We start from the raw sequence: 25,802 nt of genomic DNA, 5'->3' as shown, positions 1-25,802 counted from the left end.
AAACTGGTATATCAGTCGAGCTCACGGTTAAGAGCAACCTTGGGATCCTCTTTGATTAGAAGAACTTTGGATACTTTTATGATGATGGTTAATAATGATGTTATAAAATCTGATCTCTGGTATTTCCTCTTTTGAGGAGGTACTCCTGGGTAATAACTAGGTTTATTACTAAAAGTTGGCTCCACTAATAATAATAAATACTTGACTAACCTAAAAAAACTGCTTAACCAAAACTCCATATACAGCTAGTCCACTTTAGCCAAACGGGACATTTGCTGAGTACGTTGATGTGTACTCACCCTTCCTTTACACACCACCCCCACCCTAGGTTGTCCCCAGTGTACCCAATTCTCAAGAGGTGATGCTGGCAACTTGGATGACTTCGAGGAGTTCCAGTAATATGATGAGTTCTAGTCCTTTCTTAGTGGCAAACCCCCAGTCAGCTGCCTGTGTAGGCTTAGCATCTACGTTTCGTATTTCCGCACTTTGATAATTATGTTGAACAATGGTTGTGTAATAGACTCTGTGGATGTCTTTGACATCTTGATGTAATCAAGTACCTTTCCGCTATTTATTTCGAGCATGGTGTGATGATGTCCAATTATGTAATCGCTGTGTACGTGAGTTTCTGATCCTGGCACATACATGGTTCGCATTTGGTTTGCCTTCCAAAACCAGGTGTGACATAAGTGGTATCAAAGCCTTGCTGACTGTAGGACCGCTAACCTAGACTAGAATGGTCGACCCAAGGACTATAGACCTCTACTCTTACCTTGACCTTAGTGTCTTTTCAAAAGTTGGTTATTTTGACCAACTCTATGTTATTTACTTATCTCAAAAGTATTGTCTCACTTTTCTTTCTGTTTACTTTCTGGTCTCATAGTTCTACTCTTACTCTTGTGCTTACGATGTCTTTTGTAGATGGCTCGTATCAGGTGCACTGCACGTAAGTCTGTGATCCCCTTTTCGCCTTCTCGCCTGGTGGAGCGTCCACTGCGTCGCACGGTGTCAGGTCAGTCCATCCAGCTGGAGAGACTGCATCGTCGCCTGCACGAGGAGCAGGAGCACCGACGCTAGGAGCAGGAGCAGGACCAGGAACAGCAGGACTCTTCCCCTTTGCCTCAGCGGGAGGTGGAGTCTGAGAGGCTGCCTTCCCCTGCACCTCAGCCAGAGATGCCCCCTGCACCACCTCAGGGCATCCCGGCTGCTAGAGGAGACCCTGACGAAGACGACAACGATGCCGGTGGCAGTTCAAGCCATGGCACGGAGCTCTCGGAGGAGCCGGAGCCAGAGGGGTGGATCGCTAGACCCATCACTCGTGACGTCGCTCGCGAGTGTCACTTCCACGACGCTCTCGATACCTTGTTGCGTTGGGCCTTCGACCGACACACCTGGTCTATCGAGTACCGTTGTGTAGTCTACCAGCATCGTCGCGGGCTATACCCGGACCAGTGGGAGGCTACTTGCTTGGTGCGCCGTCCGGATGATGATCTCCGGGGTGCAGAAGCCTTCTCAGAGCACTATTCTATCACTGAGAGGGACACTGCCGAGGCAGCCATGCAAGATGCAGCACGATGAGCACTTTCTCAGTATTGCTCCTTGTTCAGCGGGGTAGCTGATGGCCATGACCTAAAGTACTACCCTCGTCGTTCGACCGGTAGTGCTGGAGGTGTGATTGTCTCGCCAGTTGGTGAGGGCAATCCCAGGCTGAGCAGTATGGTCAACTTGGTCGCCGTGTTCAACACAGAGTTGGACCACGCCCTTGACGAGTTGGGCAAGGTTCGGGCGGAGGTTACGAAATTGCATGCTGAATGCGCGGCACGCCACTATCTTGATGGTGGTTCTCCCGCCCCTGTTGGGATTCAGCACCCTTACCGTTCACCGCCCCGTGGTCGCTTCGACTATGGTACCCCAGACTGCAGGACCCGTATAGATTTAGATCCATAGATTGATGGAGTCGGAGTCTATAATAATGCATAATTCTGTGTCTTAGTCTAGTCAGTCTTAGTTAGAGTTAGTTTGGTTATCTCTTGTTGGATGCTTATCATGATGAACATGTAATGAATTTGGATCTTTGTAATGATTGTCATCAAGGTGTGGGTATCCCCTGCAACTTGGTGTAGTTATTAATAAAGTCAGTTATTTAGTTGGGTAATCCATTTATTTCCACTTTCCTCTTTATCTGAGAAGTTGTCAGTAAAGATGATCAATTATTCTGTGCTATGAAGATTTCCGTATATCTTTTCTTATGCTGAAAGACTACAGAGTTGGATTTGATATGTGTGTGGTTTCTACAGATGTCTGAGAACAGGCGCAGAGGTGCGAGGCACGCTCAGCCAGAGCAGCAGGCACCCCAAGAGGAGGCAGCCCCACAACAGCATTTGCCACCGCCACCCCCGATGACCATTGAGCAGATGCTCTGAGTAGAAAGAGTCAAGTCAATATGTTGGCCGCTCATCCGATGTTGTTTGAGCTAGCAAAGGAATTCAATAGATTGAGTCTCGGATTTCTGAACAACACCCAAGGAGTGGCAATTGAGTTGGAACCCACTCTAGAGCAGAATATCAGGAAAGGTCAGAAGGATGATGAGAAGATCAACAAGATCTGGCAGCTGATCAAAGATGGAAAAGGCAAGGATTTCCGTGAGGATGCAGAAGGAGTAGTATGGTTCAAGGACAGATTGTGTGTTCCCGATATCAAATCGATCCGGGAACTGATTCTCAAGGAAGCTCATGAGACAGCATACTCTATACACCCTGGTAGTGAGAAGATGTACCAAGACCTGAAGAAAAGATTCTGGTGGTACGGTATGAAAAGGGAGATAGCAGAGTATGTGGCTGTATGTGACAGTTGTCAGAGGATTAAAGCAGAACATCAGAGACCTGCAGGTTTGTTGCAACCATTGCAGCTTCCTCAGTGGAAATGGGATGAAATCAGAATGGACTTTATAGTCAGTTTGCCCCGCACTCGTACTGGTTATGACTCCATCTGGGTAGTAGTGGACCGTTTGACAAAGGTGGCCCATTTCATATCAGTCAAGACCACCTACAATTGTGCGGTGTTGGCCGAACTATACATGGCTCGGATTGTGTGCTTGCATGGTGTTCTGAAGAAGATAGTATCAGATAGAGGCACCCAGTTCACCTCTCATTTTTGGCAGCAGTTGCATGAAGCTTTGGGCACACACTTGAAGTTTAGCTCAGCTTATCACCCGCAGACATGTGGTCAAACAGAGAGAACAAATCAGATTCTGGAGGACATGTTGAGGGCTTGTGCTTTGCAAGACAAGATAGGTTGGGACAAGAGATTACCATATCCAGAATTCTCTTACAACAACAGCTATCAAGCCAGTCTGAAGATGTCACCATTTGAAGCTCTCTATGGGAGGAATTGCAGAACTCCATTGCATTGGGACCAACCTGGTGAAAGACAGGTGTTCGGTCCAGATATTTTGCTTGAAGCCGAAGAGAACATCAGAATGGTCCGAGAGAATTTAAAGGCAGCGCAGTCCAGACAGCGAAGCTATGCTGACACTAGAAGAAGGGAACTCAGTTTTGAAGTGGGAGACTATGTCTACTTGAAGGTGTCACCCATCAGAGGAACCAAAAGGTTTGGAGTCAAAGGCAAGCTAGCACCCCGATATATTGGGCCGTATCAGATTTAAGCAAGACGTGGAGAAGTGGCTTATCAACTCAGCTTACCAGAGAATCTGTCCGCTGTGCATGATGTGTTCCATGTGTCTTAGTTGAAGAAATACTTGAGAGTGCCAAAAGAGCAGTTGCCAGCATAGGATCTTGAAGTTCAAGAAGATCTGACTTATATTGAGAAGCCAACTCAAATTCTAGAGACAGCAGACCGGGTCACTCGGAGAAGTACCATCAGGATGTGCAAAGTCAAATGGGGTCACCACTCGGAAGAAGAAGCAACCTGGGAAAGAGAAGATGATTTGAAAGCCAAGTACCCTGAGCTCTTTTCTAGCCAGCCTTGAATCTCGAGGGCGAGATTCTTTTAAGGGGGATAGGTCTGTAACACCCTGATTTTGGGGGTATAAAATTTCTTTCTAATTATCACCCAAAATCAGGTGTTACTCTTCTTTTTCTCACTCTAGGTTTTCTCTCTCTCTAGATTCTCTCTCCCTTTTTACTTTTTGATTAGAAATAGCTTAAACTAGTGGAGGTTAATTATTTATTTTTGTCAAAACCTTATGAGTCAAGACATGTTGCATCATGCTGAGCTTAAAATATTCTTTGAAATGTTGCACAAGTTTGAATTTATTTGAATTTGAAACCTAGTTTGAATTTGGATTTGAAAACCCTATAGAAAAAGAAATAGAAAAGGAATTAGAAAATCCAGAGAAAAAGAAAAAGGGAAAGCAGCCCAACCGGCCCAAGTCAGCCCAGCCAGGTCGCGCGCCCGCGCCGCCTGACAGGCGAACCCCGCCTGTCAGCGACAGTTTTTCCTCTCGCGCGCGCCCTCCCTCTCTCGCTCGCTGCCCAGTGGGGCCGACCTGTCGGTGCCGGTTTTCTTCACCCACGCACTCCCTCTCTCTCTCTGTCTCGCGGGCCTGGTTCGCCAGTGTCGAGCCGTTGCCCCCGCGCGTCCCCTTTTCTCTCTCTGCGTCGTGGGCCTGCCTTGTCAGTTCCGCCTTCCCCGCTCTCGCCGTGGACCGGCGCATGCACACTCGTGCACGTCGCCGGATTTCTCAGCCACGACGCCCGCCCACGCGCCTAGCTCCCTTCTTAGAGCCCCGCCAGTGCCCCGCGCACGCCCCTCGCCTCATTTTGCTCAGCATCGCCCTCTCTCTCGCTCTGCCCACGCCGCCAGCCACCGCCGGAGACCCGCGCCCGTGTTCCTGGCCATCTAGCTCGCCGGAGATCGCCCCAAGCCTCCTCGAGCTCCGCCCCCAGGTGAGACACCCATCCTTGTGCCCAATTTCCCCTATTGTGCCCCGTGTTTGGCCAATTTCACCTTCGCTGGTGCTCGACCGTGACGGTCCGTCGTGCTCGCGCGGTGGCCGGCCGATTTAGCCCAGTCTAGTTCACTGGATTAGGTCCCCGTGTTGCCATGCCTCTGCTGAAGTTAGCCAATGCCTTAGCGCGCCTTAGGACCCCTCCCCGTGGCCGGAATGGCTCACCGGAGTTTCTCCGGCACGCCCGAGGCTTTCTCACCGTCGTTCTCCCCTCTCTGTCCGTGGATTCGTGGCCTCTTCCCCGCCTTTGAGTTCATCGTGGCGCCCTCTTCCTCTCTGCCCAACTCCAGCGACCCCAGAGCCACCCTAGCCCGCGCCTGCCTCAACTCCGGCGACTTCACCGCCGCAGAGAGGAGAGGCGCCGCCCACAGCCGTCTGTTTCCCAAGTCTGATCTCCTCCGTCCGATTCAGATCGAACGGCTCGGACCACGGGTACCGCTTCGCGCACGTCTATTTGCCCGATCTGATCTCCTCCTTCCGATTCAGATCAAACGGCTCGGACCGCGGGTACCGCTTTGAGCACGTCTGTTTCCCTGGTATGGTCCCCTCCGTCCAATTCAGATCGAACGGCCCATATCACAGATAACGCTTCGCGCACACACGCCTGACGCCGTGGCCCGCCTGTCAACACCCAAACCCTCTGGCGCTGGGCCCGCTCGGTCAGCGCGCTCTCCCCCTCTGTCGCTGACACTCCCTGGCCCGCCTGCGCCCGCGCGCCCTCGGTCGCAGATCTAATCTCGGTCGTCGGTTTCTGATCTAACGGTTAGATTCACCCGATACCCCTTCGCGTGGTAGTTTTCTTAAAGAGACCCTCGATTTTTTGGAAACCAACCCGCCGTCCCTGGTTTTCACGCGCAGGCCCCTGTAATCTTGCAGACTTAGCCCTGGACTTTTAATTATTCACAGAATTAGCCCTAATTTCACATTTTGAATTCCCAAACTTGTTTATTTCATAACTTTTGCATATGAACTCCAATTTTAGTGATTCAAATTGCAAAATGTTCATAGAATTATTCTCTGTTGAAATAATGTAGGTGTATGTTTTATTTATTTAATAAAATAAATAAAAGGAGAACCTTAGAGATTTAGACTTGTTTGAGCTTGTGAGATTAATAATATGTATTACATAAGCTCATCTTTGTTCTAAATTTTAGGCCACCATAAAATAAATTGATCTATGACTTTATACTTGTAAATAACGCTTAGGAGAAATAGTAATCTATTTTCAAACAAAGTTAATGTAGGTTATAGTTTATGTTATACTTTGACTTCATTATCCCTTATGTAGTATTATGTCTTTTTAAGATGTGTTCCAATGTTTGTACATGTTTAGTGTGATGTTCATTTGTACTTTCTAAATGTATTGAATGCATGCTCGCTTTATTTAAACAACGAGCAGTCCGAGGTTCCTGAGTGTGTTGTTGGAGACCTCCCTGAGCAGCAGCCTAGTGAAGGCAAGTGTCCTCTGCCCTATTATGTCCTACATACTTTATGATTCACTATCCCGCATTACTTTATGAAACCTAAGGATTGACTAGTCTGTATTTACCTTACCCTTGGTTACCTTTTGGGTTATCATGGTTAGCATGTTGCTATTGCCTTAACTTAATCAATGAACATGATGTGAACATTTATGATACGATGTTGTTATCCTAATTTTGTGGATGATCTTGTGATACCTTAGGGGGCTCAGGCCTTTTTCCTGAGTACCTCTCCGTAAGGACCTGTTCGTGGAGTGACCACCCGGGATAACAGTACAACCATGAGGGTGGAATGGGACGCCCTTAGCTGATTAATTAGATGAACCTGGGGTTGTAGTTGGCTTTGCCGGAATGCCGTCAATGGGGGCCAGGGCGTAGTGCTCGCTCTGCCAAGGTTGGGGTGCAGAGGTCCTTTCGATTTGGTTTTGTTAGTCACCTACCTTGGGGAGGTGTACTGCGTTTGTACGACTGGCGAAACCTAACGAGCACCTATGCACCAGGGGAGTCTTTGTAAAGGCTACGTAGTGTATCCCTGGCCATTCACCTTGGTAGTCAAGATCAGGTCTGTACAACCCAGGCTGGAAAGGGATCACGACTTGTGGGTAAAGTGTACAACCTCTGTAGAGCGTTAAAACTGGTATATCAGCCGAGCTCACGGTTAAGAGCAGCCTTGGGATCCTCTTTGATTAGAAGAACTCTGGATACTTTTATGATGATGGTTAATAATGATGTTATAAAATCTGATCTCTGGTATTTCCTCTTTTGAGGAGGTACTCCTGGGTAATAACTGGGTTTATTACTAAAAGTTGGCTCCACTGATAATAATAAATACTTGACTGACCTAAAAGCAAATGCTTAACCACAACTCCATATACAGCTATGTAGGAAACGGGTGACGCCTAAGAGGGGGGGTGAATTAGGACTTCTAAAACTTTCGCTAAACTAGGCCACAAATAAATCCCTAGAGCAAAACCTATGCAAATAGTCAAACTAGAATGTGCAAACTATGTTTTGTCTAAGTGTTGCTATCTCTACCGCAATGGCTAAGTTTCAATCTACACTAAATAAGTATGTATACAAGATTGAAACTTAAATGCTTAATATAAATGCAGAAACTTAAAGAGCAAAGTAGATATGCAAACTCTCGTGGATGACACCGGTATTTTTATCGAGGTATCCGGAACCACGCAAGGTCCCGACTAATCCTCGTTGGAGCCCCTACGCAAAGGGAAGCCCACGAGAGGGCCAAGCGCCTCGGTCGAGTAACTCCGTAGAGAGCTGCGGGCCTTCTCCACGCGCAAGTGGTGCTCCGCTTCCGGCTCCTCTCAGACGCTCCCCGCCGTCTCCATTATCGAGCTTCCGGCCGAAACACCGCGGGCCTCGTTCCCTCCGGTACATGGTGCCGGCCGTGACACAAACACGATTGTCACGGTCTCGCAAGACTCTAGCCCCACTCGGTACAATTACAACGGCCCACGCAAGAGCCGAGGGGTTGTGTGGTTTGCCTAAACTCACTCAACTAACTAGGATTCACCTAGAGCAAGCGCTAATGCAGTCTAACTAACCTAAGCACTTCGCAAAGCACCTACGCTAATCACCGAGTGATTCTATTAAGCACTTGGGTGTAAAAGCACTTGGAAATGTCTACTATTTGCCTTGGTATGTCTCTTGGGCTCCCACACTTGGAAATGGGCGGTTGGGGGTGTATTTATAGCCCCCAACACAAATAGAGCCGTTGGAGAAAAGTTGTTGTTTTCTGCGGCACACCGGACAGTCTGGTGGTGCACCGGACAGCGCACTGTAGCCTATCCGGTGAGCCTAGCCGTTGCCCTATCAGAGCAGGTGACCATTGGCGCCGCAGGTTTTTCACACCGGACAGTCCGGTCCTCACACCGGACAGTCCAATGGTCTTCTCTCCGGATGCCACCTGGAACTAGCCGTTGGGCTGCGGTTCCCTGGTGCACCGGACAGTCCGGCGTGTGGGCACCGGACAGTCCGTTGTGCCACCGGACAGTCTGGTGCTCCACGCACAGACAGTCCGCAGGCAGCACACTTGGACTTTTCTTGGATCTTTTTAATGTCTTCTTTTGAGGTGTTGCTTTCCTCAATTCCTTAGTCCAAGTTAATCTTGCATCCTGTGAACTACAAACACAAACACTAGAAAACTTATTAGTTCACGGATTGTGTTGATCATCAAACACCAAAACTCAATTAGCCAAGTGGCCCGGGGTCTATTTTCCTTACAAGCTAGTCCACTTTAGCCAAACGGGACATTTGCTGAGTATGTTGATGTGTACTCACCCTTGCTTTACACACCACCCCCACCCCAGGTTGTCCCTAGTGTACCCAATGCTCAAGAGGTGATGTTGGCAACTTGGATGACTTTGAGGAGTTCCAGGAATATGACGAGTTCTAGTCTTTTCTTAGTGGCAAACCCCCAGTCAGCTGCCTGTGTAGGCTTAGCATCTACGTTTCGTATTTCCGCACTTTGATAATTATGTTGAACAATGGTTATGTAATAGACTCTGTGGATGTCTTGGACATCTTGATGTAATCAAGTACCTTTCCACTATTTATTCGAGCATTGTGTGATGATGTCCAATTATGTAATCGTCGTGTACGTGAGTTTTTGATCCTGGCACGTACATGGTTCGCATTCGGTTTGCCTTCCAAAACTAGGTGTGACATATTGGGTGCGCAAGGTTTTCGGTATGCTGCAACTTGAATGCTTGCAGTGTTATCTGATCAGAAGATCTGTGTGTTTGTCGTTGTCGGTTGTGTGTTACTTCGTCGTAGTGAGTTCAACCCTTTCAAAGATGGTTTTGGTATTCTAACTCTTAGGGTCGTGTTTAGTTTGAGAAATGAGATAGTTCATCATCTGCTTATTTCTCACTTTTTTGTTTGGTTTGTAGAATATAATGAATTGATTCATCATCATTTCATTTTATAGGCTAATAATTAGTAATAAAATGAGGAATGAATTCATTACACCAAATTTGTGGAATAGAGTCATGCTGCAACACCTCATCTAAAATGGATGAATGGATTGATTCTTCAAACCAAACAGCCCTTAAATTTTCCCCTTAAACCCAGAAATTCCTAGAGGAATTTATGTTTCCAAACTAACTCTTTTAACTTTTGTGGGACGAAGAAGATAAAAACAAAACATCTTAAATTTGACCAAGTTTAACAGTGCCAACTCTGAGGCAAATGATTTTGACAGTGGCAATAATTCCTATCTATGGTAGCTTAGTTCCATGACACCATTGGGTATGGAACACCACTTATATAGGACCAAAAGGCAGGAAAAAATGCAGACCCTTTTTCGTGATAGATACATCCAAGTAATCAAGAGCCATACTAGTCAAGTTAGAGTACTCCCAACCCAGAAACTGCTCTGTGGTTTCCATAGCTGCCACCTAGTCAAGGAACCACTTATAGAAACTAATCTTCTCAATGCAAATGGTTTAAAGCAGTTTCTATGCAGAGAACACATTTAATGACTTCACAAATTTGTAGAAAAAAAGACTTGGTCAGCTGTGGCAATGAACTTCGTATACTTCTTGTTGCCAAAGTTTGAATCACAGAACATATAGCAACCAAAAATATGATATAAAAACATAGGTTATATAATATTAATCCATAGTGAAATGATATCCATGCTGAGAAGAAAAGCAAGTTCATAGTACGTAATTATATGTAATTAGAGCAAACTGCTCTTAATATATTGGTAGCAATGATATGAGGATGCAAATAAACTTGGCATCGACTTCAGAATCCATGGACACCTAGCTCCAGTATTTCCAAGCACATATCCAGTCTCTTCATGCACACCGGTCTCTCCCTTCAAGCTCCTACCGTAGGGGGAAAAAGCTTTGTTAGTTGTAAAAAAATCAGAAAGAATTACAAGATGTTGTAATAGTGCCACTGAAATAGGGATGTCACAACATTCTACATCAATGGGTAAACACTAGTTGGCTACTAAATTCAACAGTGCAACACAGACTAAAAAAGTCTTCAAATGATGGATAATTACCTAATACATTTGAATTTCCAAACTTGTGCCATACATGCTCAACCAGATCTGATTGAAGTTGCTTATGTGTATTACGATCACGAATAGCGACATTTCTTTCTATCACTTGTTCCATCAATGGGTTAGGTCCTTGAGAAATACTAGCTTCTTGCACAGTAGATGTGCTTGCTGCCTCATTTAAATCTATAGGAATCTCTTCCAAATCCTTCTCATCTTCTATTACCATGTTATGAAGGATGATACAAGCTAGTATAATATTCTCAAGATCCCCTTGTTCATAAAGACGCACATGTCGTTTTAAAATACTAAAACGAGATTGCAAAATTCCAAAAGCGCACTCAACATCTTTCCTTGCCCCTTCCTGGTGTTCTGCAAATAATTTGTGCTTTTCTGATTATGGTGAGCGTATTGACTTTACAAAAGCAGCCCACTCCGGATATATGCCATCCGCAAGGTAATAACCGGTGTTGTATTGCCTTCCATTCACAATGTATTGCACCTGAGGCCCTTCCCCTCTCAGTTGTTGAACGAACAAAGGTGATTGATTAAGGACGTTGATATCATTGTTGGATCTAGGAACTCCAAAGAAGGCATGCCATATCCAACGATCATGCGAAGCTACTGCTTCTAGAATGACTGTAGGAACACCTTGATCACCACGGGTATACATTCCCTTCCATGCCACAGGACATTCCCTTACAATTACATAACTATGTTAATGAACCACTTGTGTACAAGTACAATTACTTGGGAGATGGAAATGAAACTTACCAATATGACATCTTCATCATGTGACCAGTTCAATCGCTTGTCAGTTCTACTAGGCTCAAGTGTGTCATCGACATCAATTTCAATTGGTTCATGTACTTCTGTGTCATTAATTGGTGATAGAGTCCCTATAGAGCTTGGACAACCAACAAAATGGGAGTTCTCTGGACAGTTAGCATAAGGATATGGCATCCTTAAAGAGTTCACAAACCCACCTGGTGGATATAGCCTACAATAGGGAAACAATCAACATATACTTCAGAGCCTATCTAACAAAGGCTAGTAACAATTGAACCATTACAATTAATCCATACCATTCAGAGCTGCTAGGAGATGATTCAGACGAGAATGAACCCCCAAGTGGCATTCCCCTCAAAAATGCAGAAGCAGTTCCAGCAACCATGAGTGGGTCTGCAATTCCTGGACTGCTGGCAACACCCAGAGCAATTGGAGGTGCTAGAACACCTTAATTTACTGCAGCCCTGGAGGTTGAAGAGGCCTTCTTTGATCTCTTTTGATGTGAACCTTGCTGACCTAAGGAATCCATCACAAACACGAATCGGCTACCCTACAGATGGATTGGGAATGAATTGGGTGTTAGTGTTAGGTCTTGGTGTGGTGCACTGGGGAAGGATGAGGCGCGGGTCAGTGGAGGCAAACCTGGGAGCAGGCGACGGAGATCGAGAGGAGCCGCACGCTTTGGGATGACCTGCGCCGTTGGGGAGGAGCAGATGACGTAAATTGGTAGCCGCACGCAAGGGAGAAAAGCAGGCGGGGGAGGCTTTCGCGGTTGGGATTTGGCACACGTAGGGAAGGATTTCGCGGCAAAGATTTGGCACGCGCGGGGAAGGAGCCACCGGAGCAACAGATCGAGGGGAAGGGGAAGAAAACGAGGATGGAAACCACCGACGGGGCTCAACGCTATTTTCGTCGTTTCCATGCGTCTTGGTGCGAGAGCAGACTTGGTTTCTCAGGGGAGAAACCGGTTCCTTCTCTTTCCACAATAAATCTCTTGCCACATCATAAAAAAACTGACATGGCAGTCTGATAAATTCTATGGAAACCACATGAGAGGTAGCGTTGGGAGTGCTCTTAAGGGAATAAGGGAAGCATCAGTGACACGAACACCAAGGAGAACATACTTTGGATTTAGCAACATAAATAAAGCCGCCTCTATTTCTCTTTACTTGTTCATTCATATGCTTTTTTGTTATTCCTGCAAAGAAGATACTTGAATGATCTTTTTGAGCTGTTTCTAATTTTCGGAAGGATTTGTATGGACTGTAGCTTCAGCATTGTGCTGTCTCCAAAGAAAATTCTATATACTTCTATACCCTAAATAAAGAAAAGATTTTTTTCTCTATAATGTTAGAAAGTTAGGCATTTTTAGTTTTAATTTAATCCAGAAAATCAGAGCGATATATGTGATGACATGTATGTGCATGTGTGTATAACTACTCGCATAAGCAGTAAACAGCAATGAAACATGCACAAATACGAAGAACAGAGTGTACCCAGCGGAGGGACCGATGCTCAAGGCACCAGTGGCTCCATTCACACGAGACATCTCGTGTGTTTGTTCGATGTAGCCGTACGAAGTCGGTGCAGGAAGATGTACGCTGTGCAGTCCCTCGAACGGTCGCCGGTCGCCGGGAAGAAGAACAGCAGCACGCGTCAACTCGGGAAGACGTCGAACGAAGCAGCTGGACAAACAGATCACGCGAGCAGTCGCGAAGACGCTCCCCAAAAATCTGATCGCCCGCACACCCGTGCAAGTGTATCTCTGCGGTCGGTGATTTCGGAGGCCTGCTCTCCCACTCTCTGTGCTCGCAGAAGATGGGACGGGAATGTGTTGTTTGCAATTCGCGTGAGATAATTCGCGTAACTGGAAGAGCCCTCCCTCTCCATTCTTATAGGCGGTCAGAAGAAGGGAGAAGGACAACGGACAGAAACGGTCGCGCATTAGAGCTGGAAACTGACGACAGTAACTGACGTCCGTTACTAGCCATAAGACAGGAAACGGACGGTTATCATGACGGTCATCACTCCAGGCAAAATGCGCAACCGTTTGAAAGGAATATTCGGACCAAGGTCCGATCTACCACGAGCCACGAGCCACGGCCCGGCCCGGCCAGCGGCGGCGGCGGCGCGCGCGCGCGTGTGGCAGTCCTTCATCCTTTTCTCAACTTCTCAATAGATGCACCAATGGTCCACCTATTTAAGTTGATTGATTTGTCCTTTGAACTTCGAATATGGTACTAAATAATTAGTACACCATAGCATTAAAGTGGGCCATTAGCATTGACTATTATTGAATATTAATTTGGGCCAAGCCCACATTAATCCAACAATCCCCACCAAATGCTAAGTCACACAAAAAAGCTCTCATCATCTCAAACGTTTGATATACTGGTGTTTCGATGGAGACTGTTAAGTTGAACATCCACCTAGAACTTAGACTACACTTGACCACAACTGCACAATGGACTAGGCCTTGAATTGGAAGTTTTGCGTGGAATGAGTTTCATCTAAACTCTTTACTAGTACTAGATTGCTGAACGCATCCCCTCTGGTTGGAGCATATAAGTCAAACTCCATAGCCTTTCATGGGTATCTAGAAACCACCCAGATCTCATAAACTGTGACTAGCAGTTAACCCATATAGGTATGTTCCTCTAAAGATGTTCTGTAGGACAACATCTTTGCTTCACAAAGCCACTTGGAACATATTAAGGTGTAAACACCAACCTACCTTACAGTAAGGAAAGATATGCATCTGAAATGAGCCTTATTAAGGGTCTTTCCTCTCAGTCTACCACTAGCTTGTTTCACCATTCTAATTCACGGGATCTCCGATCACATAGAACAGGTTACCACTATGATAAACTTTAGGTGGGTCTCATGCCCATCTCACTTGATGCACTATCTATCACACTACGTGATAGCCCCTTAGTAAATTGATCTGCCAGATTTTTAGACGTATGGACATAATCCAACGCTATTACTCCGGAGTTTCTCAATTTCCTGACAGATTTCAAACGCCTCTTTATGTGCCTTGTCGACTTCATATTATCCTTAGAACTGTTTATCTTAATTATCACAGTCTGATTATCACAGTTCATGGAAATAGCCGGCACAGGTTTTTCAACCACCGGTAAATCCATAAGGAGTTCACGAAGCCACTCAGCCTCAACTGAAGCGGTATCTAATGCTGTGAGTTCTGCTTCCATAGTCGACCTCGTTAAGATGGTCTGCTTGCAAGACTTCCATGAAACAGCACCACCTCCAAGTGAAAACACATATCCACTTGTGGCATATATCTCATCAGCATCAGATATCCAGTTTGCATCACAATAACCCTCCAGCATTGTTGGGTACCCGGTATAATGGATGCCTAAACTCATAGTACCCTTTAGATAGCGCAAAACTCTCTCAAGAGCACGCCAGTGATCATCTCCCGGATTTGAAACAAATCGACTAAGTTTGCTCACAGCAAATGAGATGTCAGGCCTCGTAGCGCTAGCTAAATACATGAGTGAACCAATTATTTGGGAATATCTCAATTGATCCCTAGCTATCCTTCGATTTTTCTTTAATAGCTTACTAGGATCATAAGGCGTTGGAGCAGGTTCACATTCGCTAAAACCAAAGCGACTCAAAACCTTTTCCACATAGTGGGATTGCACAAGTGTGATCCCACCAATGCCTTCTCTCAGTAGCTTAATGTTAAGAATAACATCAGCTTCTCCCAAATCTTTCATTTCAAAATTATTAGACAGAAAGTCTTTTGTCTCTTTAATCACATCAAGACTCGTCCCCAAGATTAGAATGTCATCAACATATAGGCATAAAATTACTCCCTCGCCCCCACCATACCGATAGTATACACACTTGTCTGCTTCGTTCACAACAAAACCGGCAGATGTCAAAGTTCTATCGAACTTTTCATGCCATTGCTTAGGTGCTTGTTTTAGGCCATATAAAGATTTCAATAATTTACACACCATGCCTTCTTGACCGTTTGCTACAAACCCAGCTGGCTGCTCCATGTAAATTTCCTCATCTAGCTCTCCATTTAGGAATGCTGTCTTAACATCCATTTGATGGACGAGTAGACCATGAGAGGCAGCCAAAGAAAGTAGCACACGAATTGTGGTCAATCGAGCCATAGGTGAATAAGTATCAAAGAAATCCTCACCTTCCTTCTGTGAATAGCCTTTAATTACAAGCCTCGCCTTGTACCTTTCAATAGTACCATCAGGCCTAAGTTTTTTCTTGAACACCCATTTACTTCCAATGGGCTTACACCCATAAGGACGCTCAACTACCTCCCAAGTTGCATTAGACATAATAGAATCCATCTCACTCCTTATTGCTTCCTTCCAAAAGTCAGCATCAGGAGAGGAATATGCCTCTTCAATGGTACTTGGTGTGTCATCCACAAGATATACAATGTAATCATCACCAAAGGACTTTGCAATCCTTGGTCTCTTACTCTTTCGAGTTGATACATTGTCATTTTCCACATGATTATGTATATGGGATTCCTCAGTGTGTTCTACCGGAATAAAATGCTCATGGGGTATCGTTGGTTCATCATTAGACGTATCATGTGTAGCTTTCATGGGAAATTCGTCCTCAAAAAACGTAGCATCTCTGGACTCCATAATTGTACCAACCAACATGTCCGGTACTCCAGAGTTTATAATTAAAAACCTATATCCAATGCTGTGGAAAGCATATCCAAGGAAAACACAATCAACAGTTTTCGGTCCTAATTTGCGCTTCTTGTTAATTGGCACATTCACTTTAGCCAAACAACCCCAGGTGCGCAAATAGGAGATATTTAATTTCTTCTTTTCCCATTCCTCGAATAGTGTGATTTCTTTGTTCTTTGTGGGAACTTTATTCAGGACATGACACGCCGTCAAGATCGCCTCACCCCACCATTCCTTAGATAGCCCTGAAGTCTCTAACATGGCGTTAACCAAATCAGTTAGAGTACGGTTCTTTCTTTCAGCAACCCCATTGGATTGTGGTGAGTATGGCGGTGTCCTCTCATGAATAATACCATGTTCCACACAAAAATCAGAAAAATCACCCGAAAAATATTCTCCACCACGATCAGACCTTAACCGTTTAATTTTCCTCTCGAGTTGATTTTCAACTTCAGCTTTGTAGGTCTTAAAATAATGCAAAGCTTCATCTTTTGATTTTAAGAGATACACATAACAAAATCTAGTAGAGTCATCGATAAAAGTAATAAAATATCGCTTGCCTCCTTTAGTCAATATTCCGTTCATCTCACATAAATCGGAATGTATTAAGTCTAGTGGTGCCAAATTCCTCGCCTCCGCAGCCTTGTGAGGCTTGCGAGGTTGCTTAGATTGCACGCACACCTGGCACTTATAACCTTTGACTAAATCAAATTTCGGGATTAAATTTAAATCTGCTAACCGCGAGACACAACCAAAATTGATATGACAAAGTCGTGAATGCCAAATATACGACTCATTCAAAACAACATTGTTCACAGACTTATTACACGCATCATGCAAAGATAAGCGGAACAAGCCTCCGCTGTCATAGCCTTTTCCAACAAACGTTCCATACTTAGACAGTATACATTTATTAGACTCAAAGACAATTTTGTAGCCATCTCGACACAATTGAGAGCCACTAACTAGATTCTTTTTGATGGAGGGGACATGCTGCACGTTCTTCAATAGCACCGTCTTTCCCGAAGTAAACTTCAGAATGACTGTACCAACACCAAGAACACGCGCATGTGATCCGTTCCCCATCAGCAAGGCTCCAGTCCCTTTGCACTGATAAGAAGAAAATAAAGAAATATCAGCACACACATGAATATTAGCACCGGTATCAGCCCACCACTCAGGGGATTGACACACTGAAAGAACAGTAGGTAAAAGATTACCATACCCCGATGTTCCTTCTGCAGTCTCGCTAACAACCATGTTTACTGTTTTCTTCTCTTGAGCTGGTTTTTTCTCTTGCTTAAATTTGCGATCTGGACAAGCGCTTGCCCAATGATCAGTACTCCCGCAAACAAAGCAACCAACTCCTTTGTTCTTCTTTTTGAACGAGGCTGCCTGCTTGGGCTTCGTGGCATTCTGTTGCTTGTTCTTCTTTTTATTATTATGTGATGCATTGGAGTTCTTCTTTTGTACCATATTGGCACTAGAAGTCTCAACTCCTTTTCCACGAGTGTCTTTTGCTCTCGCCCTCTCCTCAACATCAAGAGAACCAATAAGCTCAGCCACGCTAAACTCTTGTCTCTTATGTTTTAGAGTGGTAGCAAAGTCCGTCCAAGAAGGTGGCAGTTTAGCGATAATACCGCCGGCCACGAACTTGTCAGGCAAGACACATGAGAATTGTTCGAGTTCTTTAGCCAGTGCCTGTATTTCATGAGCCTGTTCAACTACAGGACGGTTTTCCACCATCTTATAGTCAAATAGCTGCTCCATGATGTACAGCTCGCTACCAGCATCAGAAACACCAAACTTCTCATCTAATGCATCCCATAACTCTTTTGCAGATGTGCACGTTAGATAAGAATCAACATACTTGTTGGCAAGAGCGCCAATCACGGCGCCTCGAAACAGGTTATCGGCAACGTCGAACATTCTCTCCTCTTCAGGAGTGAACTGTTCGGGTTTCCCCTGTGCGGCGTGATAGCAGTTCATTGCGGTCAACCACAGTATCATCTTACTACGCCATCTCTTGTAAAACGTCCCATCAAAAGGTTCACTTGGTTTTAACGCAGCAGCAAAACCACTAACAGAAAAATGCCTAATATTAGATTTTTGGATTGTTAGAAAGTTAGGCATTTTTAGTTTTAATTTAATCCAGAAAATCAGAGCGATATATGTGATGACATGTATGTGCATGTGTGTATAACTACTCGCATAAGCAGTAAACAGCAATGAAACATGCACAAATACGAAGAACAGAGTGTACCCAGCGGAGGGACCGATGCTCAAGGCACCAGTGGCTCCATTCACACGAGACATCTCGTGTGTTTGTTCGATGTAGCCGTACGAAGTCGGTGCAGGAAGATGTACGCTGTGCAGTCCCTCGAACGGTCGCCGGTCGCCGGGAAGAAGAACAGCAGCACGCGTCAACTCGGGAAGACGTCGAACGAAGCAGCTGGACAAACAGATCACGCGAGCAGTCGCGAAGACGCTCCCCAAAAATCTGACCGCCCGCACACCCGTGCAAGTGTATCTCTGCGGTCGGTGATTTCGGAGGCCTGCTCTCCCACTCTCTGTGCTCGCAGAAGATGGGACGGGAATGTGTTGTTTGCAATTCGCGTGAGATAATTCGCGTAACTGGAAGAGCCCTCCCTCTCCATTCTTATAGGCGGTCAGAAGAAGGGAGAAGGACAACGGACAGAAACGGACGGTTATCATGACGGTCATCACTCCAGGCAAAATGCGCAACCGTTTGAAAGGAATATTCGGACCAAGGTCCGAGCCACGAGCCACGGCCCGGCCGCCGGCGGCGGCGGCGGCGGCGCGCGCGCGCGCGCGTGTGGCAGTCCTTCATCCTTTTCTCAACTTCTCAATAGATGCACCAATGGTCCACCTATTTAAGTTGATTGATTTGTCCTTTGAACTTCGAATATGGTACTAAATAATTAGTACACCATAGCATTAAAGTGGGTCATTAGCATTGACTATTATTGAATATTAATTTGGGCCAAGCCCACATTAATCCAACATATAACATTGAACGGAGCCTCGTCTAAACACAGAGAACACTTCTCCATCCTCCTCTATATGTAAAGATTCTCTCGTCTGCTCTGTCTATTTTTATATTTTATATAATAAATTAAGTAAAATAAAGGAATTTCAGTATTTACATGCTACATTGGTGTTTGTCAGCGATGAGGGATGAGCGAGTAACACATGTATCAGCATACAAGATAGTAGCTTTAGTTTCATCCATTCTTTGACAACAAATACTACTGATCAATGTAAACAAACTTGTAGTCAAGAATAAGAGATTATTTTATCGAGAATATAATTTTCAATCATTTGGGGTAAGGTAGAGGAACAGCATTCTCTCTTTTTTCAATGATTTATGTGGTTAGCCGGTCGTGGTTAACGTCAGCCGCCACTGATGGGCGGTATGACAGCGAGCTCGTCGCCGTCGGCGACCGCGGTGGAGTCGGCCGCGTACTCCTCGTTGAGCGCGAGCACGACGGAGCCCCGGATCTCCTCCAGATTGGGGAACTGGGCCAGGACCCGGGCGAGGCACTCCCCCGCGGTGCTCCCCGGCGGCACCTCCACCGCCGAATCCGCCACGCCCGTCAGGTCTCGCGCGCGGGCGAAGAAGAGCACCTTCACCGTCGCGGCTGGCGCTGCCTGTTCTTACCTTTGGGATTCGTCGACATCGCCGGAGGAAAGGAAGCGGCCAACTCTAGTCTTTCTTCTGTTGTCAGAAGACGATACAAAAAGCAAAACGGCTTTGCTGTTAGTGACGTTTATTTACGACAAGTAAATGTAGGATAAAAAATTAGCACGCAAGTGGTCGTGCCGGAGTGGTTATCGGGCATGACTAGAAATCATGTGGGCTTTGCCCGCGCAGGTTCGAATCCTGCCGACCACGTTTTTTGATTTTGATGCATTTTCTTGTGTGGCCATTTCATTTTTTGGCATTCTGGTTCACGCACGCCACATGTATACAAACTCTCGCGTCCGTTAGTTTCAAAGTAGTAGTTAGGTATCCACGTTAATGCTACGACAAATCTAAAAGATTAATTTTAATTGAAATAAAATAAATACACGTTAAAAATCTGAATCTTTATTTTTTATCCATCGCTTTAAAATCGTACTAATCCTTACTATTCTTTAATATTATAATGTAGGCGTCCACATCTACACGGTGCACGGTTCTGCTATCGCCGACATCCTCTCTCCGACGCACGCCCGCGCAGAACCTTCCAACTGCGCTCTCCACCGCGATCTCCGCGCGCACCGTCTCTCTCGCCCCCGCCCCGTCTCTCTCGCTGTCCAGCCGTGTCCGCTCTAGAAGGAAGCTGACAAGCCGCGATCTGTGTGCGCACCGTTCCTCTCCCCATTGCTCCTCTCTCCATTACCGCGCTCGAGTCAGTGGGAGGTCCGCCATTTTTGGAAGGTCTGCCACCTCCGCCTCGGCCCGCCGTCAATGGAAGGTCTCAGCCTCTCCCCACCATGCCCCTGCCCACGCGTCCCCACTCCCGCGCTGAGATCTCGCGCCCGTAGACACCGCCACAGCGCCCCCGGCCCGCCGCGCGATCTCCAGCCCCTGCCCTGTGCGCCTTCGTCAAACCCCTCCGCCGCGGTAATGGAGGCTTGAGATCGAGCAGATCCGCCATCCTGTGCCCGCGCCCTCGCCCTCGCCCCGACACGCATTCACCCTGGCCCCGCTGCCCTGCGCCGCCATACCCTCGCCCCATCCTTCCCTGCCCCCACACCGCATCCAACACACAGATTCAGCGCCGTCACCGCGAGCATACAAAGGCACCGCGCGGACATGACGACGTCGCGTGCTGTGGTGAAGGAGGTCGTCCTGAACTGGTTGGCCACGAACGCGACAAGGTGGGTGGTGTCACGGAACTCCACGAGCAGGCACGCGAGCGCCGGGAGCGAGCGCGCGCAATCCTCAGTCATGAGGTCCACAACGCCTCACCTTCCTCAAGCTCCACGGCGCCCTCACCCTCGCGAGCTAGCAACGCCTGTCGTTTGTGTTCATCTCCATGACGCTTATGGATGTGTACGCCAAAATATTAAAACATTCTGGAAATTGTTGTAGAGGAAGGGGATGTTCAAAAGAAGATAACCTACGACGAGATCGAGGTTGTCAAGATGAAAGATGTAAGCACACATACTAAATATCTTTGTCACATACATAAGTTACATTTTGCGAACTGGATGGGTATCCTGATGAAACGTAGTTTCCTTTTGTGCGAATGTAGAAATGCGACAAGAAGGCCAAGTACTACAATGTTCCGATTCCCTTGTATGATGAGATGGAGTTTGTCTTCACGGGGAAACATGCTACTAGAGAGTTTAGTGTTATTCAAGCATCGTTTGTTCGCTCAGGAAGGCAAGAGGATGATGCCGTTGGAAATGTCAACCCAGATCAAGAGCCAGCAGATCTGAATGGTGACTCTTCTCAACACGATTTCGTCACCCTCCAAGAGTTTGACAGTCCAAACCCAGTAGGCTGTAAGCGCAGGCACGAGGAGAAGGAGAAGAAAGGGAAATGGGCTAGTCAAGGCGTCCCCATGTTCATGCAGCCCCTATCGGAAGCTGAATCTAATTGAGCTTGGTCTAGGACAGGGAACACTCTTGATCTGATATCGGTTCAACATGACTACAATGCTCTACAACGTCCAAACCATTACTATAACTATCCATAAGTAGCAAATGATCCATCTGTTTAATGAGGAGTTGATCAAGGTCTTGGTCTTACTTACCAACCTCTTATTTTGTTTCTGAATCCAGGATCTTATGCTGGTCCTACAAGTAACATGAAAGCCCCCGACGTGGTTGTTGTGTTGTATTGTATTGTTGTTTGTACTAGGCGAGCATCACTTCTAGTTTGTTGTAGTTGCTTTTCTTGTTGCTTCATGGGTCTTGGATCTTTGGTTGTTCAGTTATTTGTTTCAGCAATTGGGCTTCTGGATTTGTAGGCATTGCTAGTTGTCTTAAAGAAAGTAGTGAGCTATTCCCACCACAAACTGCAGAGGAAGGGAAAGTCTATGGTTGATAAGGGAAGGCCCGCTAAAGGGTGGTGTCGCGGAACTTCCACTGTGCATCTGCCAAAATATTCCAGGTATTGCACCCAACTGAACTCATTTCCATTTTTTCTTAAAACATTGTCCTCAAGTATTTTTATGCCATTTTTCCTTGTTTTATTTTGCTCTTTTAGCTTAAACTACTTAAATATTGGTCACAGTGTGCACCACCAAGTTGTCCAGATTGTTCTATTCTCAACCATGACGTGTATTTCGCATGTTTGTTATGTTGGACACTAAAGTTTTCCATTATGTAGATCATTGTGTCTGAATATTTTGTTTTTTCATGTAGAGCACTAAAGCTACAATGTTTTTATTGGGCCCTGATCATACCTATGCTCTGTTTAGCCAGTGATTTTGTGAGACCATTATCCAAAAATTGTTGCCTGGCTACGGACGATATATCTCTACTACACCATATGACTGTAACGAGGGCATCCACCACCCGACATCACCGTGCCCCCGCTCCTCGCTAGCCCGCCACCATCGCGTCCGAGACCCCGCCATGAAATTTCATCCCCTTCCGGCCTTCCCCAATCCCTGCATCGCGCCTCCCATCAATGCCGCACCTCCAACGTGCCCCGCCCGCATCCGCCCGTGTCGCCAGAGCCCCCTCCCCCATACCCCGTGGCGCTCGTCGCGACAGGCGCCCCCCGCGTAGACATCGTGAGCGCACCGCCCAACAAAGCCCCGCTGCCCCCCCCCCCCCCGAAACCCTAAAACTCCTCAACCGCCAATGCCTCTGTGCTTTACTTCCGCGAGACGGCCTGCCTCGGCACCCCACCTCTCCTACCTTGCTCCGGTGCCCCTGCTCGTCGTGCGGTCTCCACCCCCGACAAGCACCGGGCGTTGCTCCACCCAGCCCCCGCCCCGAACCCTAAAACTCCTCCCAACTGCCGCCTACCGTGCTCTCGATGGTCACCAAATCTGCCTCACGCACGAGGGAGAAGACCAGATCTGCAGCATGATGGCGACGGGTGACAGGTTGCGTGCCATGTATCTGTACGAGATCCTCCTCCTCGCGACACGGTCGGCTCGTAGGGCATCGAATTCCTCAGTATATCGCTGTGGATCCTGTGGCTCATCTCTCTGCAGCGCCACACGGAGTAGCGAGGGCGGTGGGGCGAGAGGCGCACCCGGCCATCGCGGCGGACACGGAAGGGGACATGGAAGAATGCTAGAGAGGACGGGGTCAGCGTCGATGAGATGGGGAGTGTCAAGCGGATCTTGTGGGTGGACCGGGACATCTAGAAGCTGACGAGTGAGGTGGCCCTGCTCGTCGCCACCACCACCGAGCTCTTCCTGGGCAGCCTCATGGTAGGGGGCCACACAGCGACGGCGCGGCAATTCCGGCACGTGGTCCGTGTTGTGCACGTCTAGACCGCGGCCCGCGGGCACCGTCCCATGACGGACTTCCTCCTTGACTGCCTCGCTGCCGAAGAGGAGGCTCCCCGTGTATGCAAGTTGTGGGATCAATCGGTGGCGCTGGGAGCGTCGGAGGAGAAACGAAGCCACTGCTGCGTGGGGCCTGCCGCATCATTGTCTTCTTCCACAAGGTCACATAGGCTAGAGGTTTCTCTCCTCTCTCTCTCTCTGCGTATGCGGTTCCAAATTGTTGATCTAAATGTTTATTCTTATCAGTGTCTTCCCTCATGCCTGTGTTTGGCTATGCCACAAAGGAAGCGGATGAGGCAATGTTGTTCAAACACATGGTGCCATCAAAGCTATGGAAGCTCCTGTGGTGGCTCAATGTCGGGACAGAGAAGAAGCTTGCTAACGTTAAGATTTTGGTCGATCAGTTCATCTTCGAGGAGATTTCCAAGCGGAAGGAATGGGGGAGCAACAAAAGCCAGGCAGATGTACTATCCATGTACACGAAATGGTTGTGGGGTTCATCATTGCTGGGAAGGACCTCATTGTCGTCAAGCTCACATGGTTCTTTTACATGATGTGCGAGCACCCAAAAGTTGAGGCGATGATACTCGAGGAGCTCAAAGACCTACAGAGTTGTAGGTGGCCTGGGTTCTAGACACACAACAGGACCTCTCTAAGGTCATCCAAATTATTTTGGAGGACATAATGGTGTTTCAGGTCTTGTGCCCACTGCATGTACCATGATAGCTTAAGCGCTTACATACAAATTCTAGAGCCATTCGTTATAGCTGATGCGACATCATTAACACAGGCAAGTTCATTACTGACTTACTAACATTGTTTTCTTTAGAATGTCTTGGAAGAGAGCGTAAATGTTAGTAGAGATGTATATGGAGAAGGTGTTCAACAAACATTGTCGAAAATCTTAGAAGGCACTTTAAGTTACTACAATTGCCTTTCAGTTTTGTGGCTGTAGAATTAGGATTTTAGAAGCTATCTTCGATTCAGTTTTTTATAAGGATCTTTGATTGACTTTAACTGTCTATCAAGAGAATTTAGTAATGATCCTCTCTATGTTGCCTACTTATTCTTAATGCAGGTTGTCGATATTTTTGAGAAAGGATCGAGCAAGAATTCTTGCAATGATAGTATACATGTTACATACTCTATATGGTCCTTAATGAATACATGCATTGTATAACATATGAGTTAAATTTGGATTCTATTGAATGGAAAGGATATCTAAAATGTTATTTCTTTAAAAGTGAGTTCACATTTTTTTATATTTGGATAAAAATATGATGCAGCAAAACAAATGAAGTTGATGTTATGGCAAGACTGCATGCAGCTCATAATTTCTACTTGGATAACTGAAATTTAAATGGAAAAGCTAATTCAATCTATTGAGAACCAAAGGTAGTCTATAATACCTTCCCTATTTTTAAGATTCATGTATGAACCAAGTCCTTTATGTGTATTTTGTCAATGTAAAAGTCTGATTTACTTTTAACATTGATAGGTATCATTGTGATGTGGCTGAAGCAAGGTTAGCCACATGCGGTTTATATAGGTTATCGATGTTCTGAATTCACTCATTTGCTGGGCCACTCAGTTGGAATTTTTGTAAACTCTTGCAATGGAGCGTGTGCAATACTGCATCTTTGTCGATGCTAATGATGTCGTCATGTTCGTATGGCCAAACACTAATGATCTCCTCATCAAGGAGTTGTTGGATTTTCTTGGTCTGGTCTCTACTATCCATATTTTGGACATGTCATTAAACTGCGATCTTTTTATTCTTGTAGTTGCAATACTTTGAAATAAGTAGCAATTATAAAAATGGTTACTTATTGTGATTTTCACAGGTAACATTTTCTTTCCAAGCGTAGTATCTCTTTTGTTCTTGTCAAATCAGATTAGTACGATGCCTGCCTCTGTACTTGTCAAATCAAATTAGTACGATGCTTGCCTTTGGATGTATATCATATTCTGTGAGTCCCTGACAGCTCCGTACTTACAAAATCAACAAATTGTTTTAGATCCATGTCTCTATGTCTCTGCCACTTAGCATCTAGGTTCCTGCCAATTTAGGCTGTATTTTCTTTTATCAATTTAGGCCACATCATATCTTATGGTATAACCTTCTCGTACTGACTTGCATGTTGTTTTACATGCATCAAGGTTACACCAGTAGCCCCCTGGAGGACAGGGCTAAGTGGCCCTATTCAGAAGGCCTTCATATCAGGTAAAAATTGTCTTACATAACTTTACACCTGGGAAGTGAAGGCATGCAAAAGTTTGAAAGGGTTGACTTTCTGCATTAACAATTACACAGAGATCATCGATCTATTTCCTGTATTCAGGTGC

At 46.1% G+C, this 25,802-nt stretch overlaps 1 protein-coding gene, 1 long non-coding RNA gene and 1 other non-coding gene across 3 annotated transcripts; 1 reads left to right on the top strand and 2 right to left on the bottom strand.

The window, feature by feature from the left end:
* Positions 1-10,063: 10,063 nt before the first annotated feature.
* Positions 10,064-12,083, bottom strand: LOC103653639 (uncharacterized). Its single transcript, XR_002268768.2, has 3 exons — positions 11,569-12,083; positions 10,487-11,483; positions 10,064-10,304 (listed from the first exon to the last, which is right to left on the bottom strand). It is a non-coding gene; the product is annotated as an uncharacterized lncRNA (long non-coding RNA).
* Positions 12,084-18,942: 6,859 nt separating this feature from the next.
* On the bottom strand, positions 18,943-20,931 carry LOC103655479 (molybdopterin synthase sulfur carrier subunit). Its single transcript, XM_023302302.2, has 2 exons — positions 20,736-20,931; positions 18,943-19,649 (listed from the first exon to the last, which is right to left on the bottom strand). Exons 1-2 carry the CDS (start codon positions 20,929-20,931, stop codon positions 19,387-19,389), a joined length of 459 nt encoding a protein of 152 aa, XP_023158070.1. The 3' UTR covers positions 18,943-19,386.
* TRNAS-AGA (transfer RNA serine (anticodon AGA)) lies at positions 19,807-19,888 on the top strand. The gene has a single exon. It is a non-coding gene; the product is annotated as a tRNA-Ser (tRNA).
* Positions 20,932-25,802: the final 4,871 nt, after the last annotated feature.

The sequence above is a fragment of the Zea mays genome, chromosome 4, assembly GCF_902167145.1.
Source record: "Zea mays cultivar B73 chromosome 4, Zm-B73-REFERENCE-NAM-5.0, whole genome shotgun sequence".
NCBI classification, from domain to species: domain Eukaryota; kingdom Viridiplantae; phylum Streptophyta; class Magnoliopsida; order Poales; family Poaceae; genus Zea; species Zea mays.
The sequence above is the reverse complement of the archived record's forward strand: the minus strand, read 5'-3'. Positions and strand labels throughout refer to the sequence as shown.